Consider the following 15,910-nt stretch of genomic DNA (forward strand, 5'->3'; position numbering starts at 1 on the left):
TATAGAATCAATCTGGAACTGGTTTGGGAAATGCAAAGGCAGAGTCTAGGTGTAAATAAGGTACTGTTTCGTTCAGCTGCTGGGCTCTTTTATTAAAAAAGTTCATATTGGTTACACAGAGGCACAAAATGTGTTCTCATGGGTCTTATTTTTTATGTCTTCCTATTAATTTAAAATGTAAATGATTTGGGACATGCTGCTGTCTTGGACATCTCTTGCATGTACACTTCCACAGCTACACATTCCTAAGATACTCAGATATGACTTTCTACATATCAATCAGTATATTTTAAACATCTATTGTAGAAGACATTAGTGATAATGAAAAAATGATTAATAATTTAAAGTTTTTATGGCTTCAAAATTTGATTCATTGCTTTCTGAGATGACAGCAGTATATTTAGAAGGATCTAGGAACGTGACATATAATTAAAAAGTAGCACTTGGAATGTGGGCCAGGCTTTCTGGCAGGCATCCACGAGGAGCATGGTGTTAGGATTGCCACTGGGGAGAGTAAGATTCTAGAATGGATTTATGTACACAAGGAAATGATAAAAGAAGACTCAAAACTGATGTTGCAGATGTTGACAGTGTATAAGAGAAAAATAGAGTAGCATTTTACCTTTTGTTAGTATGAGAATATAGGTAACCAAGATCCCATATTCTTTGTCCAAAGTATGTGCTGTATCTGGGATGAAGAACCTACTCCAGTTTTTGGGCTTTTTTTCCTAAATCTGTCACCTCATATTTACTCCCACTTGTGGACAGCAGTGACATATTTTCTGCCATTGAGTTTTCACTCAGCAGTTTTTCCATGGAAGAGGCTTATGAACACTTGGATAAATGTGGTTTTCAGAGGAATGTAGATGAAAACCAAAGCCAAGGTGAGGGGCCAGTGTGCCTTGGTGACACATGCTCAGGCAGGTCTAAGTTATGGCACCTGTTGAAAAGCAAAGTCTAGAGTAGTACAGTAACAGAGGTGACACACGGCAGGATCTCATCCACTTACAGTAGCTTTGCATAAAATCCAGGAAACACATGGGGAAATCCACTGTCTTGGTATTAGCTGAAAATAGCTCCTGGATTTGAGAATTTGCAGTTGCTCTTTGTTTGTATGGCAAGGTAGGCTTTCTGTTTGTAGAAAGGGGAGGAGACCAGGTTCTCTTTTCAATGATTCAAAAATATCAGGATGCAAGCACTTCTCCTTGCCTTTTAAACTCTATTTCTCAGTTTAACAGTTTCTTCACAGTAAGAAATTTAGAACTAAAGAGAGATTCTGTGCCTGAGAGCTTTTTTATGTATATAACATTATTATTTTTCTAACCTCCTTATATTTCATAAAATCTTACAATATCTGTGCCTCCATATTTGGTCTGAGATTGAGATTTTGGACTAAAATATTACACACCCAAAGACAGCCTTTCTAAATGTTTTTAAAAATAAAAATGCTGTGTAGAATTAGCCAAGTTTGACTTTTCTCATTGGGTATTTTGACAGAAGTAGGATAAGGGTGAGCATATGTGAATCTATCTAGCAGCCCTGGACAGCATCCCTGAGATATGGTGGATTAGGCAGACATGTGCCAATAGAGGTACATTGGAGAAAGGATAATTTCTTTCTTTGGATCAGATCAGATGCATCTTGAGAAGTATGCTTGATTTTTGCCTTAAAAAAACCATAAAAAACCCCAAAGTAAAATAATTTATCTTGGCAATAGAAGGGAAGTAGGCTTATGTAAGTTGATTTAAAGTAATGGGAGGTTTTTCCTTTGTTGTCATTTCTAGTTTACTGAATGTATAATCTTATTTTACTTGCTCAGTTTTATAATGGAGAAACACTTCCTAGGGGATAAACCTTCATCCCATTAATACAGCTGACAGTGAAATTAAGTGCATTCTACAGCTTTGCAAGACTTAGTTATCTACTGAATTTTTTGTACTTATTAAAAGTCATTGAGCAAAGAGTCCAAACTTAACTGCTGGATAAAAACCCTAGATTTTTCACTTTTAAATAGTCTTATTTATCTTAAGTGTATTTTTGTTTTCATCACTAGTGAATGTCTGAGGAAAAGACATATGTATATAGACATAAATGAAAGTGTATATATATATATCTATATGTGTATATATGTATCTCCTACATGGTGGAGAATGGTGCAGTCTGTTCTCACACCAAAGGATGTTGACATATATGTGTGATTCACTGAAGTATTTCAGGAAATATTATGGACACAAGATAGTTTTGTGACCGCAGTTTTGCAACTAAGTTGTTAAGTCCTGCATCAGAAGAATTTTAATTTAAGCTGTAGTACAAGGTTAATGTCCCTTTTCCTGCCCATGCAGAGATAGTCAGATCACAATTCTGCACTGCCTTCTGTCTGTTCTGCACACAGATCACTTCTGAGAGCCAGGATGATATTGTAACCAGTAATTTAGTGCTTGCCTCTTTTCCCAGAGCTTGTTTCCAGTGAGATTCCATTGTATATCCTGAGGCACAACTTCTCCCTTTAAGCTGTGTGACTATTGAAGCATTTCAGAGCTGGCTCAGCAGTCTGGTCTCTTCAGCACAGCCCCAAGTGCCACTGTCACACACATAGTTACATTTTTCATGGTCCTGAAATCCAGCACATGCTCAACTTCTGTGTGCTGTGTGGGGAAATGGAAGCCTGTGCTTCAGAATTCTGTGGAACTGGCATCTGTATCTTTTTGCTTGGGCTTTTTGCCCCTTACTCCTAGTAAAGCCCTGGGGTGAATATCACACAAACTCTTAAATGCTATTCAGAGGTGCACACCCAGCAGCACCATGCTGGTACAAATGCACAGACTTGCTCTGAACAGACTCAGTTTTGGAAATTTTTCTTCCCAGGTTGATTACAGTGATGTCTTTTCAAATTAGTTTGAACATGGAAATGTCCACTCCTGCCGTGGAGCTTTGTGACAAGAATTGATGACTGTCTTTGAAGCGCCCAAGGTGAAATGTTGATTGGTGTGTGGAAAAGTGAGATGTAGTGGGCAATGCACAAAACGACCATATTACCTTGTGAAGTCTACAATAATAACTATCTTTCATCCATGCCTTTTTGGTACCTTCCTTCTTTCCCCCTCTGCTACAGCTGAATTGAAATACCAGCGTCCGGGCATGTGCAGAAGGTTATTCACGAGCATTTTCTCTTTTTAGAAACCTGATATCAATAACTTCCTCACCTAAAAGGCATTAGGCTCTGATTCAGAGAGGATCTGTTCTCTCTGCACGGAGAATATGTTACAATCAATTAGCGAATTTAATAATGATATGTCAAAATAAAGCATAAAATTTCCCAAAAAGTGTTGGGTCTGGAAAGTTACTCACCGGTTTTCATTATGCTGGACAAAGGGGCTTATACTAATGAACAATGTTTCAGTTTTTTCCTTATATGAATACATATTAAACTCAGGAAGTTAGGTGAACTTTTAGCCCAGTGCTTACACTGGTTTCTTTTAAAGTTGGCATGATTTATACTGAATACATTTCTCAGCATTTACCTACAACTATTTCTGACATTTCATCATGTCTACCACTATAAAAGAGTGAATTTTCACATCATCTAGCACGTTATATTTCATAGTACTTCCATGTGATTTAACATTATATTTTGAGTTCACTGTCATGTTTTTTGTGAATTTTGTAATGAAATCTTTATTCTCTACTATAATGTATTTGAGGGGGGAGGAGCCTTATAAGAGTTCTTTCTTTCCTACCCCTGACATTCGACTGTGGTCTGTGAATTCTGCTAGTTGCAGTTTTGGCACTAAGGAGGATTTTTCTTATCAGATTGGCTGTCTTTGGTGAATACCTATCAGCAGCCCAGTGGTTGGTCAGTTTATAAAATCTCTTCTATCATAAACTGCCAGGTGCCTCAGTAAATTACTTCTGCATTTTTACATTGTCAGGCCTGGTTCTCTGTTAAGTTAGGAAATACACGTATGTTACAGGAAAGATCTTTTGTTAAGGCAGCTGGAGAACAGTTTGTGCATGGTCAGATGAAAATTATTTGCTCCAAATCCTTTTTTCAATTGAGATTAAAAGAAGAAAAAAACTAACTGAACAAAACAAAGCCCAAAAGAAAAATATTTCAGTGGATTACAGATTGTGGTATTTATCCTGATATATTTAGATAATGAAGTAGAAGTCTTAGTGCAAGATACTGCTTTGTCTTTAGTGACAGAGTAGACAGAATCAAGAGAGAAAATAAAATTTGATGATCAATTATACAGTCTGAAGTTAATCTGCTGCTTTGAAAAAAGCAATAATATAAATTTTAACTTAGAAAAGTTTGCCTTAACTGTCTTCCGTCTGTTTTTCTCATCCTGATACCATGATAGAGCTGCAGTTCTGGAGTTTTTGAAGTACAGGAAGCAATTTTATCAGTGCTTTCCATAACTGCAGAGTTTTTCAGTGATGGATGCTGAAGTCCATGAATATTTTCAAGCGTTTCTGTCAACAGGAGATATGGTTTATGTCAACTCAACTAACAAACATAAGGCACACAATATGTTGCTGAGAGTCTCAAACTGTGTAAATCAAGCTGTAAAATCCATTTTAATCCATCCAGTTTTTAAAAATTGGTTCATGAGTGCAAAATACACTTCAAATTTCAATAATAAGTAAAAATATAAAGAAGTTTTCATTAATATCTAAATTCATTTTTCCTTAAATTAATGCCATGCTAATACTAATTCCATGTCAATGGATTTGGAATACATTCAAATATTGACAACCATTTTGACTCTGTAACCATAATCACTCTGTGTAAGTATGGATTTATTAAAAAAAAGTGATTAAAAAGTATCTTACAGTTCTTAAGGTGTATTTGGGCTTCACTTATTTTGAGGACAAGATGACTATAAATATATTCCTATGGATTTAAATTCAATTCTTATCATTGCTCACATTTTCACAATTCAATTCCTTTCCATGGGTTTTTTTTACAAGGTTGCAATACTGTTTTGCACAAAGAGGCTGTATCTCTTTGTTTTACAGCTTTGCTCATGACATGATTCTTTGCAGCACATGTGCACTGTCTTTTGTGCCTTCCTTTGTCTCTGTCATCCATCATTTCACTGGCTGTTGAAAGTATAGATTTTATCATATGACTTAAACCTTTGTTTAAAAGCTTTCTGTTAGGATTATTGTTATTACTGCTGTGGAAAGTTGGCAATCAGTTATTTGTGTGCTCTTTTATTGTTTTGTGGATTGTGGAGCAGTTTGGGTTGGAAGAGATCTTTAAGGGTCATCTACTCTAATTCCCCTGCAAAGGGCAGGGAGATCCTTGCTTTGATTTTGGTGTTCAGAGCCTGACCTGAATGTTTCCAGGGAAGGGGCATCAACCAACTCTGAGTAACCTGTTCCAGTGCCTCACCTGCATTGTGAAATGTTTCTTCCTTATATCTCCTCTGAACCTACCATCTGTTAATTTAAATCCTTTATCTTTTATTCTCTTGCAAGGTATTTTCTTCCAATTGTTTCCATCCTTTGCCTCTTTCTACCTTTATAATCACCAATCCTTTTAAAATTACTTACAAACAATCGAAATAGAAGACAACTGTGAATAATTCTGGCCTGAATGTCTTTCACAGAAAAAACACCAGGTGTAGCTTGTGTTTTTCTGCTTACCATATTTACTTCTTGAATGCTGAAAACATTGCAAAAGGAGATCTTTGACTTAGACTTCAGAAATATTCCTTAAGTTTTGCTTGAACAGTTTAGAGACTGGTAAAGAATATTACCTGTGTCAAATGGCATTTCCATTGCATGATGCTTACTGCATGTTAAAAGATGAGTTTATGCTCTACAAGTCAATAAATGCAGACTCTAATCAAAAGTTTTGCTTGCATAGGAAAAAAATATGCTGCATGTAACAGTGCCTTCTCTAAAAGATATTGAAATGTGATGAACCACATCCATTTTTTGATTAAGTGAGGTTTTTTCAATTTGATACTTAAAAAGAGCTATGAATATCATTCAGTCATACTTTCCTATCAATGCCTTCCAACTGGCTGCCAAAATTGAGATTACCTATTTTCTAGAATATTAGACCCAAAAAAAAATCATTTCTCAAGTGATGCAGAAAGATTATAATCTGCAGCTAGCACATATGCAAAACCATTTTCTTGTAAGGTGTGAAATTAAGAAATAAAATCTTGTCTGTCACTGTTTTATATGATTTTATGGACTTTGCTTCTGAACATTCAACATCCTGGGGTTGTTATTTAAATACTCATGGTCACATACTGTCCTGGACCACTATATTTATATTTTGAAATCCTTCCCCTGGATTGTTTGTCTTCACATTTTAAGGTCTCTAGGACAGTGTTTTCACTGTCTTCCTAACACTGGATATTGTTTAATTTAAAAGGAGCTTTCTTATCCAACAGATTTAATCAAGGTTGCAGAGAATGTCCTATCTTCCCGTATTTCTTTGTTTTAACTCTTGTTGCTTGTTGGACAGAGATGCACAGACTTCTCTGCTGCTTCCATCTGGTTTTGCTTAAATTCTGCCTCAAATATGATTCCCAGAATTTACTCAGGCTGCTGCTTTGTTCTTGAAAAGGGCTTTAGCTTCACAGCTTATTTTTTAAAATTTTTGCCTCTCAGACCTCTAACAGCAAGCCTTTTGGAAACGTTGGCATGGCCATGCAAGATGTGTACTATGCTTTATCTTTGCTGTGTTCTAGTCTGTCTCTGGCTGTGGATCTAATCTGTGTGTTTCTAATACATCCTCATCACCATGGCAACTAGATGTCAGACCCAGGCTACATGGAAATGTGAAGTATTTCCTCTAGAAAGCCCTGCTCTCTCCCTCTCCTGATCCAGCAGCTGTTGCTTAGTTACTCAGAGCTGGGCTTTGCCTTCTGACAAATGTGAGCCAGTGAATGTTTGTCACTGAACACCATCTCAGGTACAATATTAAGAGGCTTTTTGACCTGATGTGCCTCTGTCAATCATGATGCCACTCCTATTTCCTTGTAGCTTTTCAGGACAAGAAAGTGACAATAATGTTGGGTTTTTGAAAACCTTTAGGAGTGAATATGCATTAATTAAATGGTTGTCTGACAGTAAACTGTAACTTTACTACGTGGTGAAGAAGATTGACATTTGGCAAGGAATAATAATAGGTTATCTAAATATACATGTTCATTTTGTCTACTGTTTTAGAATACTGTAATAATCTGTTTCTCCATGCTGCTACATTACACAGACCCTTTGATTTTTCTAGGGTATGTGTTGTGTGAAGAAGAAGGCGGCTTGCTCTTCTGGTTAAGCATTAGTATGCTTGGCTAGAATATAAACTGTTTCAAAATATAGTTTGGCTAAAAACATACAAAGACATTTTTACACTATACTCTGTTTATTTAGGTGTCTCGCAGCTTTTATTTGGCACATTCCTGAAGGAGTAAATAGTGTTTAAGAATACATAATGGATTTTGTAACATACTCATCCCAAGATACATTTGTACATCTGCTCAGTGTTTTTATTCCTATCTTCAGACGCTTTATAACCAGCTGAACATTTTCATATCTTGTATGAGCAAAATTTCCATTTTACTCAAATTGTGCAGTCTTTCGGGCAAAGAGGCGCTACACAGGCGCTTCCATTTTACTCAAACTGTGCAAACAGTCTTTTGGGCAAGGATTAGAAAAGCACAAGAGAAGTAAGGGCCTGTTGATTTGAGAGGATAAGGTGATTTGCCATGGTAGTAGATAAGTGTGCTGTTATAGCCAATAATTGTACATTCATACTCTGTTGATGCTCCCAGGAACAGAGCAGTAGAGGTTTAATTTATTATATACCCCACTACAACTGTGATGCATTTTACCTGCTCAGACATTTCTCTCTAAAGGTTTTTGTGCCTCCATTTGCTGTATGCAAGAAGCAGGATGTGTTGATAAACACAGGATGGCTTTGGAACCTCCTTCAAACCATTATTTGTTGGTTCCAGCTGCCCTGTGCTGTGCCATTAAGCCAGCCTGCTCCTGTAACTCCGTGTCTCTGAATATCTGTGCAATAGGAATGGGACATTTTTTGTGAAGTGCTAGTTAACAGGTTTGCATGGTCTTGTGTTTCAAATGGCTTTTGTAAAGACTGGTGGACGGATATGTCCCCAAGAAATTTCTGTAAGGATGACTTTTCTTTTCAAGGCTGTGCCTTGCCTTTGTCATTCATCACTTTGACAATAGCTCTGATAAAATTGTCCCTTTTGGTATGTTGTGCATTAAGTATTTTACAGCACAGTTGGCTGGATTTAGCAGCAGTCACATTTACTTTCTTTTCCCCTGCTTTGCAGTGTGTTCCACTGGCTTCCTCTGTTGCTTGTTGTGACACTTTTCCTGGTCTGCCACTTGCCAGAGGTTTGAATTTCCTAGCTGCTAATAGCTACTCTTCCATTAGACTGTGCAGAAATTTCTGCTTGCTGTGTATTAGAACTGGTTCCTTTTTTTGCAGTATTCATGACTAATTTTGCTTCTGTGATGAAAATGCAATGGATGTAAGGCCTCTGGTCAATTTGCTTAATTCCTGCATTCTCAGAATTTTTTTTCTGATTTCCACTTGGAAAACTATTTCCATCAGTGGTTTTCCATGTTGTTCACCCTTTCTCTTTACATTGTGGCATCTTATAGTTCTGTGGTGTTGTATTTTCTGACTATCCTTTCATTTTTCAGAGTCCTCAATTTGGGCCATGCAGAAGTGTGGAAATGAGTATGTTTCACTGAAAATACAGAAATACCCTATCTGCAGTAAAATGAATTAAATTATCTGTCAGGATTACTGGCTTTTGACTTTAGCTCTCAGCTCAAAGCAATTGCTGGGTGGGCAATCCCATCTATTAGGAGCATGTTAGAGACAGGTCTAATTGCCCCATATACCTGGCTCCTGGGACAGCAGCTTCTATTTTGTCCTGGGATGCCCTTGACTTCTGCTCTGAGTTTCTCCTTTAATTTCAAACAAAAGTTAATATTTATTTTCATAGCTGGTGCCTATATGCTGTTTCCAGAGCTTTGCTCTAACCTGCCCACTGGTCAGCCCCCACACTGATTGCTTTTAGCTGTTACATCTGAGAAGTTAAGCAAAGTCCAGTCAGGCCAGCACCAAATGAAGTGAGCTCAAATTGCCTCTGATTTGCTGCAGGACACTTTCTGTAACTCATGAGAAGGCAAGCCCTTAGGAGACAGGAATGAATCTCTATCTCAGAATGCTGTTAGTGAGGAGTTTGCAGCTGTTAATTCTGGCTTTCAAATGAGCTAAAGTTGAAGTTCAGTCCATCTTGTTAATTAAAAAAAAATTACAAACCTCCTCCCCACAAATAAAAGAAGAACACTACACCCCCAACCATAAAACAATACAAAATGTCGCCCAAATGCACTCATGAAACTCAGCATAAAAATAAACACATCTGGCCATACTCCAGTTCTTGTGCTGCCACTTCAAAGGAGAAGGGTGAGGTTATTAGGGAATGTTGGAAGATGAAGGCACTAAGTGCCTACTGCTCTGTCTTTATGCAGTCACGTACTGGAAGTCTTTAGCATCCCATATTCTTGCAAGGAGGGAATGTGATTTCTGACATTGGTGAACAGTTCCTAGCACATGAAGCAAAATGGACAAACACCTTCTTTTATGTCTACAGATGGCCAGATGCTTTGATCTGTGAGCTGATGCATCCACATTACCCTGGAGTCAGAGAGAGGGGAAAAGAGAGAAAAAAGTGAAGGCAGTTGCCAAAACTGGCATCCAGCCCCAGCTCTTGAGTCTGCTGGACCACCCTGAAAAGCATTCATATTAGTGTTGAGTAGTGTAATTATTAGATTGTTGGTATATGTCCCAGCAAAGTATGTGATTTTGTTATTCTTTAAAATATGACCAGACTAAATATGTTGTCAATGTCATAAAAACTAAGCTAATATTGCTGCTATCTCTGAGCCAGAAAAAGTGCAGGATTTTGCATTCCTTTTCCAGTGCTTGAGCCCGTAGGCTGTGCTTGCATTGCTCTGTGGTAGGACAGAGCTGCTCTGCAGTTTAGGGCTGCTGCTGGGGCTGTCAGATATTACAGGAAGAAAGATCATTTTCAATGCCAGCATCTCTGACAGCTTTCCAGGAGAAAGTAATGATTATATCACAACAGGAATAGAACAGGGAGAAAAGATTAAGGATCATTAGAAACTTTTCTTTTCTTGAAAATAAAGCAGAACATGGCAAGAAAGAGAACTTCATAGTTACTGAGTTCCTCAGTGGTTTCCCTTATTTTCTGTAAAACTGTGCTGCAATAATTGGAATGTAAAATGAGTTGTGTAGGTATTAGTTTTGTTCTATAGACTTACCATACTCTGGATTCTGTGAACATAAAAAAAAGTCATTACCTTTGGCTGTTGCACATCTTTTAGTCTGTGCCCCTTCCTTGCCTTTGTTCAGTCCTTTTCAGGCCAGCAGGATCTGTGACAGGCACTTAATTGCTACATGCATTTGTACTGTTCTCAGGCAATCTCATTTCAGTTTCGTGTCACTGTACTTATTTTCCTGGAGGTTGGATTTATGTTAAATGTCAGTAAAAACAGGTAACATCTACACAAACAATGGTGGAGCAAAATCCCATATAATTGCAAACCGGCTCATCTAAAATACACAGGAAAGGGAATATTTTATTATATTTTATCTGCCAGGAAGCAAAAGCAGAAATCATATTTCAAAAACTGTGGTGAAAGCTATTTCCATTTATTATCTTTGAACCCCATAACTTCACATTGATGATTTTGCATTTATATTAAGGTTTATATTTTTTATATTTTTTTTCTCCCTCACCAAATTTCTGGATATTCTCACAGATTAATTTACCACCACTGACATTTAACTATCTGGGGGATGCAGCAGTAATTGAAAAACTTAAGAATACTCTTTCTAAATGAAGTACTGGGGGAATTTAAACAGTTTAGCGTAATTACTAAAAGCGGAAATTGCCCAGGACAAGTTTAATATACAGGTTATTAGATGATGAGAGTGTAAGATTTTAATGAGACATATGGTCAGAAATACAGCTGTATTTGGGATGCTGCATGTGGACAGAGATGCACCCACGTAGCAGAGTTATAAAGTCCAGAACAAAGAGCTCCAGAGTGAAATCCCTCTGCCTGAAGGTGCAGCGGCCAGCAGAGACTCATGACTTCCAGGTCTCCTGTTTTGTTCTGGGACTACATTTGTCCCTACACCACTTTTCCTTGTATTACAAGGATCAAACTGATTGTAGCCTTATATGCTTCTTTTATTGAAGTGGTTGGTGCCTGAAATGTAACTTGATATATTGTAAAAAGAGCAGCCAGCATAACAGACATGCAGGGTGTGGGAAGGCAGGGAATTGTCACCAGCTTTCATTTTGAAGGAATACAGTGAGCACAGGTCACATTTAGTTGTGCCCTCTTTATTATTTAAAATGCCTGCTTTATGCTCCTTCCAGCTAAAAAAAAGCCTATTAGTTTCAGAGTCACTGGATTAGTGTTTAGAGTGATCAGGAATTGGGTGATTAGTGTTGTTAGCCTAATGCAGAATATGGACTCTATTAGACTTGTTCAGGGAAAATTTCCTGATTTTATTTCCAGAGTTACATTTATTAGAGTTCTCTAATCTGTAATATAGATATATAAACATGTTAAGTGGCTCTTCACAGATGGTCTAAAAAATGTAATCTAAAATATGCATGGATATTTCAGAATAATTTTTTTAAGAGATTTATATTTGTATTTTTTATATACAAATATATTTTTATATGCTACTGGAAAGACTTCAGTTCAGATCATAAGAGGTGAATGACTGAAGTTGTGCCATAACCTTATGGAAATGGAGTGCATATAGGATTCAAAGAAAATTGTCATTGGGTTAGGAGGAAAAGGGTTCTGCTCACAGGTGGCATTACAGCTCTGATTCATTAGGGAAGGTCATTAAAACTTAGGCCCTGAGGAATCCAGGACAGGAGACATCCAATAAATTGATAAAACTGTAAAATACCAAGGTACAATGGGCAGTCTTGGAATGACATCCAAACATAAGTTGCTAAGAAGCACTGCAGGTTATTTTGAATATAAATGAATATAGAATTATTCTGTTGGATTTGTTTGGCTTTTCACAAATCCTGATGACTGCAGGCATATAAAGAGCCTGTAGCCCTCTGGAGGCTTGAGAAATGGTGCCTTCTCTTTTCCTCTCAACAGACTTTTCTAGCAACATCAGGAAAAGTAAAAGAACAAAACCCAAACCCAACCCTCTGAATTGGTCACTCTTTTCAAAGATGAATTAAACTTATTGCCTTATCTCAGGATTGTGATGCTGAGTCAACAGTGCCACTGTGCTTTTTAGTGATTTGGATATTCCATTATACAAGCATAGGAGCAGAATCAGAATATCAGTTTTTGAACTGGTACTGGGAAATTCCTGTGGGTTGAGGAATGGAATTCTCACATTAATGCTCAGGTAATGTCTAAATGCTGAACAATGGGCTGATATTTTGGGATGCTGACATAGGAGCATATTTTTACAAACCAGTGATAGATCTCAGTTTTGAGAGCTGATTTGTGATATTTTGGTCACAGCTCATTATTGGGGTAACTACAGATTGGGAAACCACTGGACAATGATTTTGCCAGCTAGGCAGGACTGAAGTCAGTGCCCTTGGACCAGTGACATCAGTTTGTTTGATATGTCTGGTGTGGCAGATTTTAAGTGTCTATGTCATCTTCTAGAGAAACAAGTAACTGCACTCCACATGTTTTAAAAATAATATCTGTTCTGTTGACCTTGCTTCTTCAGCATTTCTTCTATATAAGCCTAAATATTTAGGTGAAAGCAACATGCAAAGTTGTGTAGCTGAAACATTTCCATTTTTCTGCTGTTTTTTCTTGATGAATGAAGGGGAAGATAACAATTTGCCTTTTTTTCCACTCCATTAAAATGACATTTGAAGCAGTCTTCTGAAATCAGTACAGTGACATTATTTTGCAAGCTAATGGCTGCTCTATTTCAAATGCTTGAGCAAATGTTACTGTGTATTCATGTATGCACACTTTTGCAAATTAAATAATGCATCTGTGATTTCAGTTCTGTTTTTTTCCTTTCCATTCTGCTGACTTCACATAAGATTGAACTGGGAATGTCCTGTAGCTTAATTGTTTCTCACCTTTCAAAATTCACAGTTTGAAATCCAGTAACTTTCTAAGACATGTTCATTGATTTCTCATTTCCCTCTATTGAACCAAATCTGCAGCTTAAAGACACACTTGAGCAGCCTGGGGTCTTATGGATTGATGGATGGGGATGTCTTAGAACAGTTTCAGCATCAAGGATTTGCTTTGTAGTTCTCTTTCTGTGGAAATAAAAACTAATTGGGTAATTGTTGTGGAATGTAGGTTCAGTGTTTTCCAAATAACAACTAGTAGTATTTGAAATGTGTTTTTATGCATATTGAAGTGAAAAATAAAAGGTATTTCACTTTCTGTTCCAACATAAAGGCTTTCAAACACTACCAAATTTAATGTTTAAAAAAATTAATTGTCACCATGAGACGTTCCATGCATTTAGGGAAGGTACATTGAGTAAATGATCTAAATTAGATGTGGTAGTTCAAGATAGATGCTCTAAAGAACAATTTTAACTTCTCTAAAAAGTAGTACCAGGTTTCTTTGCCCTATTTGAGCCATATTTCTGTTCTTTAAGTGAATTATTTATTTTGGATCACTTATTTGACAAAGTGAACTAAAACCGTTTTGCAACAGTTTTCAGTCAATAGACTTTTGGGTATTGAATAAGCTGAAAATGGTAGAGTTTATGGGATTCTTATACTTAACAAAATAATTTTTCATTGTGTGTGTTCTTTATTTTTTTCCAGATCCAGCCATTGTAAATGGAGTTTATTGGTCAGAATCTTTAAATAAGGTGTTTGTTGATAACTTTGATCGTGACCCTTCTCTCATCTGGCAGTACTTTGGAAGTGCAAAAGGATTTTTCAGGCAATATCCAGGTAGGAAGAGAGAAGTTCTTAAAATACAATAAAGAATTCCACGGCTGCATTGAGTATTGTCACAAATCCTGACTGCCACACATACTTGCAGATTTGATTTTACCTCATCTACTTCTCAGAGAGATTTCCAACCAACATTTTGAAAATTTGAGTTTTTTCTACGAATTTTTATCTGGAGCTGAAACCCTCATGATAACTCATAAAATTTCTATTCAGACAGACATATACAGACATGTGAAAAATGTGAAAAACTTCTAAACAGGCTGTGAGAAGGAGAGCAAAAGGATTAGAGCCTTCATATAGCAGTAAGCGTGAAGTCTGTGCTCTATCAATGCACACAGTAAGACTTCATCATTATTTGTTTTTTTTGTTTGTTTTTAAACTTCCACTTAACCTGGCAGATTTACATTAAAAAAATTAAAAAACTTCTTCGAAAGTTTATTTTCACACCAGCTGTAATAAAGCACATCATTGTATTATTTCTATAGAAATAGATTAAAACATATATTGTTGCCTATTAAGTTTTATGCTTAATGCTATACAAAATTTACCACATTATAATAAACTATGAGGCTAAATAAACTGATTCTCAGCTTCTGTACCTTTGAATCAGGCTCATAGTGGTACTATTCCTTTGGCTGATGTGGTTTAGCAACCCATGTTTCTCTAAGTCTTGAGTTTAAGCAAGTTCACGATAAGCCTGCGTGTCTGAAAGTGGCTGAGAGTAATGACTACTAATCTGTTTAGTTTTAGATTACATTTCTGTTCCCAAGTTCCATGATATTTCAAATATTAGTCCTTATTTTCAAGGCTATTGTTTTGTGCTCGAAAATGATTGAAAAAAGCAGGAAGAGTTCCCCTGTCATTTTTTTTTCCTTGGAGATGTTTTTATCCTATTTCTTCTGACCCACAACCAGGAGATGTTATGTCTTCACAGTGATGTGAAAATTCAGAGTATGACCTGTGAGTGAAGCAGGTAGTGTCAGGGGAGCTGCTGGAGCCAGCCATGGGTCAGAAGTGCTCAAGGTCTGGAAAGGACTTGGCAAGATGTGATAAAGCTTGCCAGCACCAAAGACCAAGAATTGGAAAGAATTTTGTGAAAATAGTGCAATGAACTATATTAGACCTGATGAGGTTTCAACTTACAGTAGGCTAAAAGGGAGTGAGGAAAAGAAATTATTTCTGGTTGCTCTATTTTAGGAACTTTTCTTCCCCCCAGTAAATCCTATGTTATGATGGCACAGCTTACTAGATTAAAGTATGAAACTCCATTAACTGCCACTTAGCCCCAATACCACAGATGCATTTTCCACAGGTACTGTGAAAGTTGAATTTAATATTTTATCCTCTATTTTTTTTTAAACAGGAATTAAATGGGAACCTGATGAGAATGGAGTCATTGCATTTGACTGCAGAAACAGAAAGTGGTAGGCAATTGATGACTGCCAGTGTTTGAGACATTTGAAATTATAAAAGTTCAGTATTTAAAAGTTTTTCTTTCATCTCAGGTACATCCAGGCAGCAACTTCTCCAAAAGATGTGGTAATTTTAGTGGATGTCAGTGGCAGTATGAAAGGTCTTCGTCTGACTATTGCAAAACAGACAGTTTCATCTATTTTGGATACCCTTGGAGATGATGACTTCTTCAATATAATTGCTGTAAGTGTCTCAGGATTTTTTTTTTTACTATTTGTCTTCCATCATTATTGCTATCTGTCATGTTTTACTTCACTCAAGCCACTTGAAAAAAGTTGCAGACAGGTGATGGATGACATCTGAACCCACTGGACAGACACATTTGTTTTTTCAGTGTGAGATTCTTTAAGTGCCAGAGATTTTGGTCTGTTTGTCTGTGACTTGCAATTTAAAACCCTTTA

At 36.9% G+C, this 15,910-nt stretch overlaps 1 protein-coding gene across 10 annotated transcripts in view; it reads left to right on the forward strand.

Annotated features, from left to right (window-relative positions):
* CACNA2D3 (calcium voltage-gated channel auxiliary subunit alpha2delta 3) overlaps positions 1-15,910 on the forward strand; it is a 474,873-nt gene that overhangs the window by 236,130 nt on the left and 222,833 nt on the right. For all 10 annotated transcript variants that reach the window (XR_010368516.1, XM_064432564.1, XM_064432563.1 and 7 more), the window contains 3 exons: positions 13,902-14,033; positions 15,400-15,460; positions 15,542-15,692. Coding sequence is in view for 9 of the 10 variants with exons in the window: in XM_064432564.1 (XP_064288634.1) it covers positions 13,902-14,033; positions 15,400-15,460; positions 15,542-15,692 (344 nt within the window). In the remaining variant the exon portion in view is untranslated. The remainder of the gene's footprint in view (positions 1-13,901; positions 14,034-15,399; positions 15,461-15,541; positions 15,693-15,910) is intronic.

This window comes from Passer domesticus, chromosome 9, assembly GCF_036417665.1.
Source record: "Passer domesticus isolate bPasDom1 chromosome 9, bPasDom1.hap1, whole genome shotgun sequence".
NCBI classification, from domain to species: domain Eukaryota; kingdom Metazoa; phylum Chordata; class Aves; order Passeriformes; family Passeridae; genus Passer; species Passer domesticus.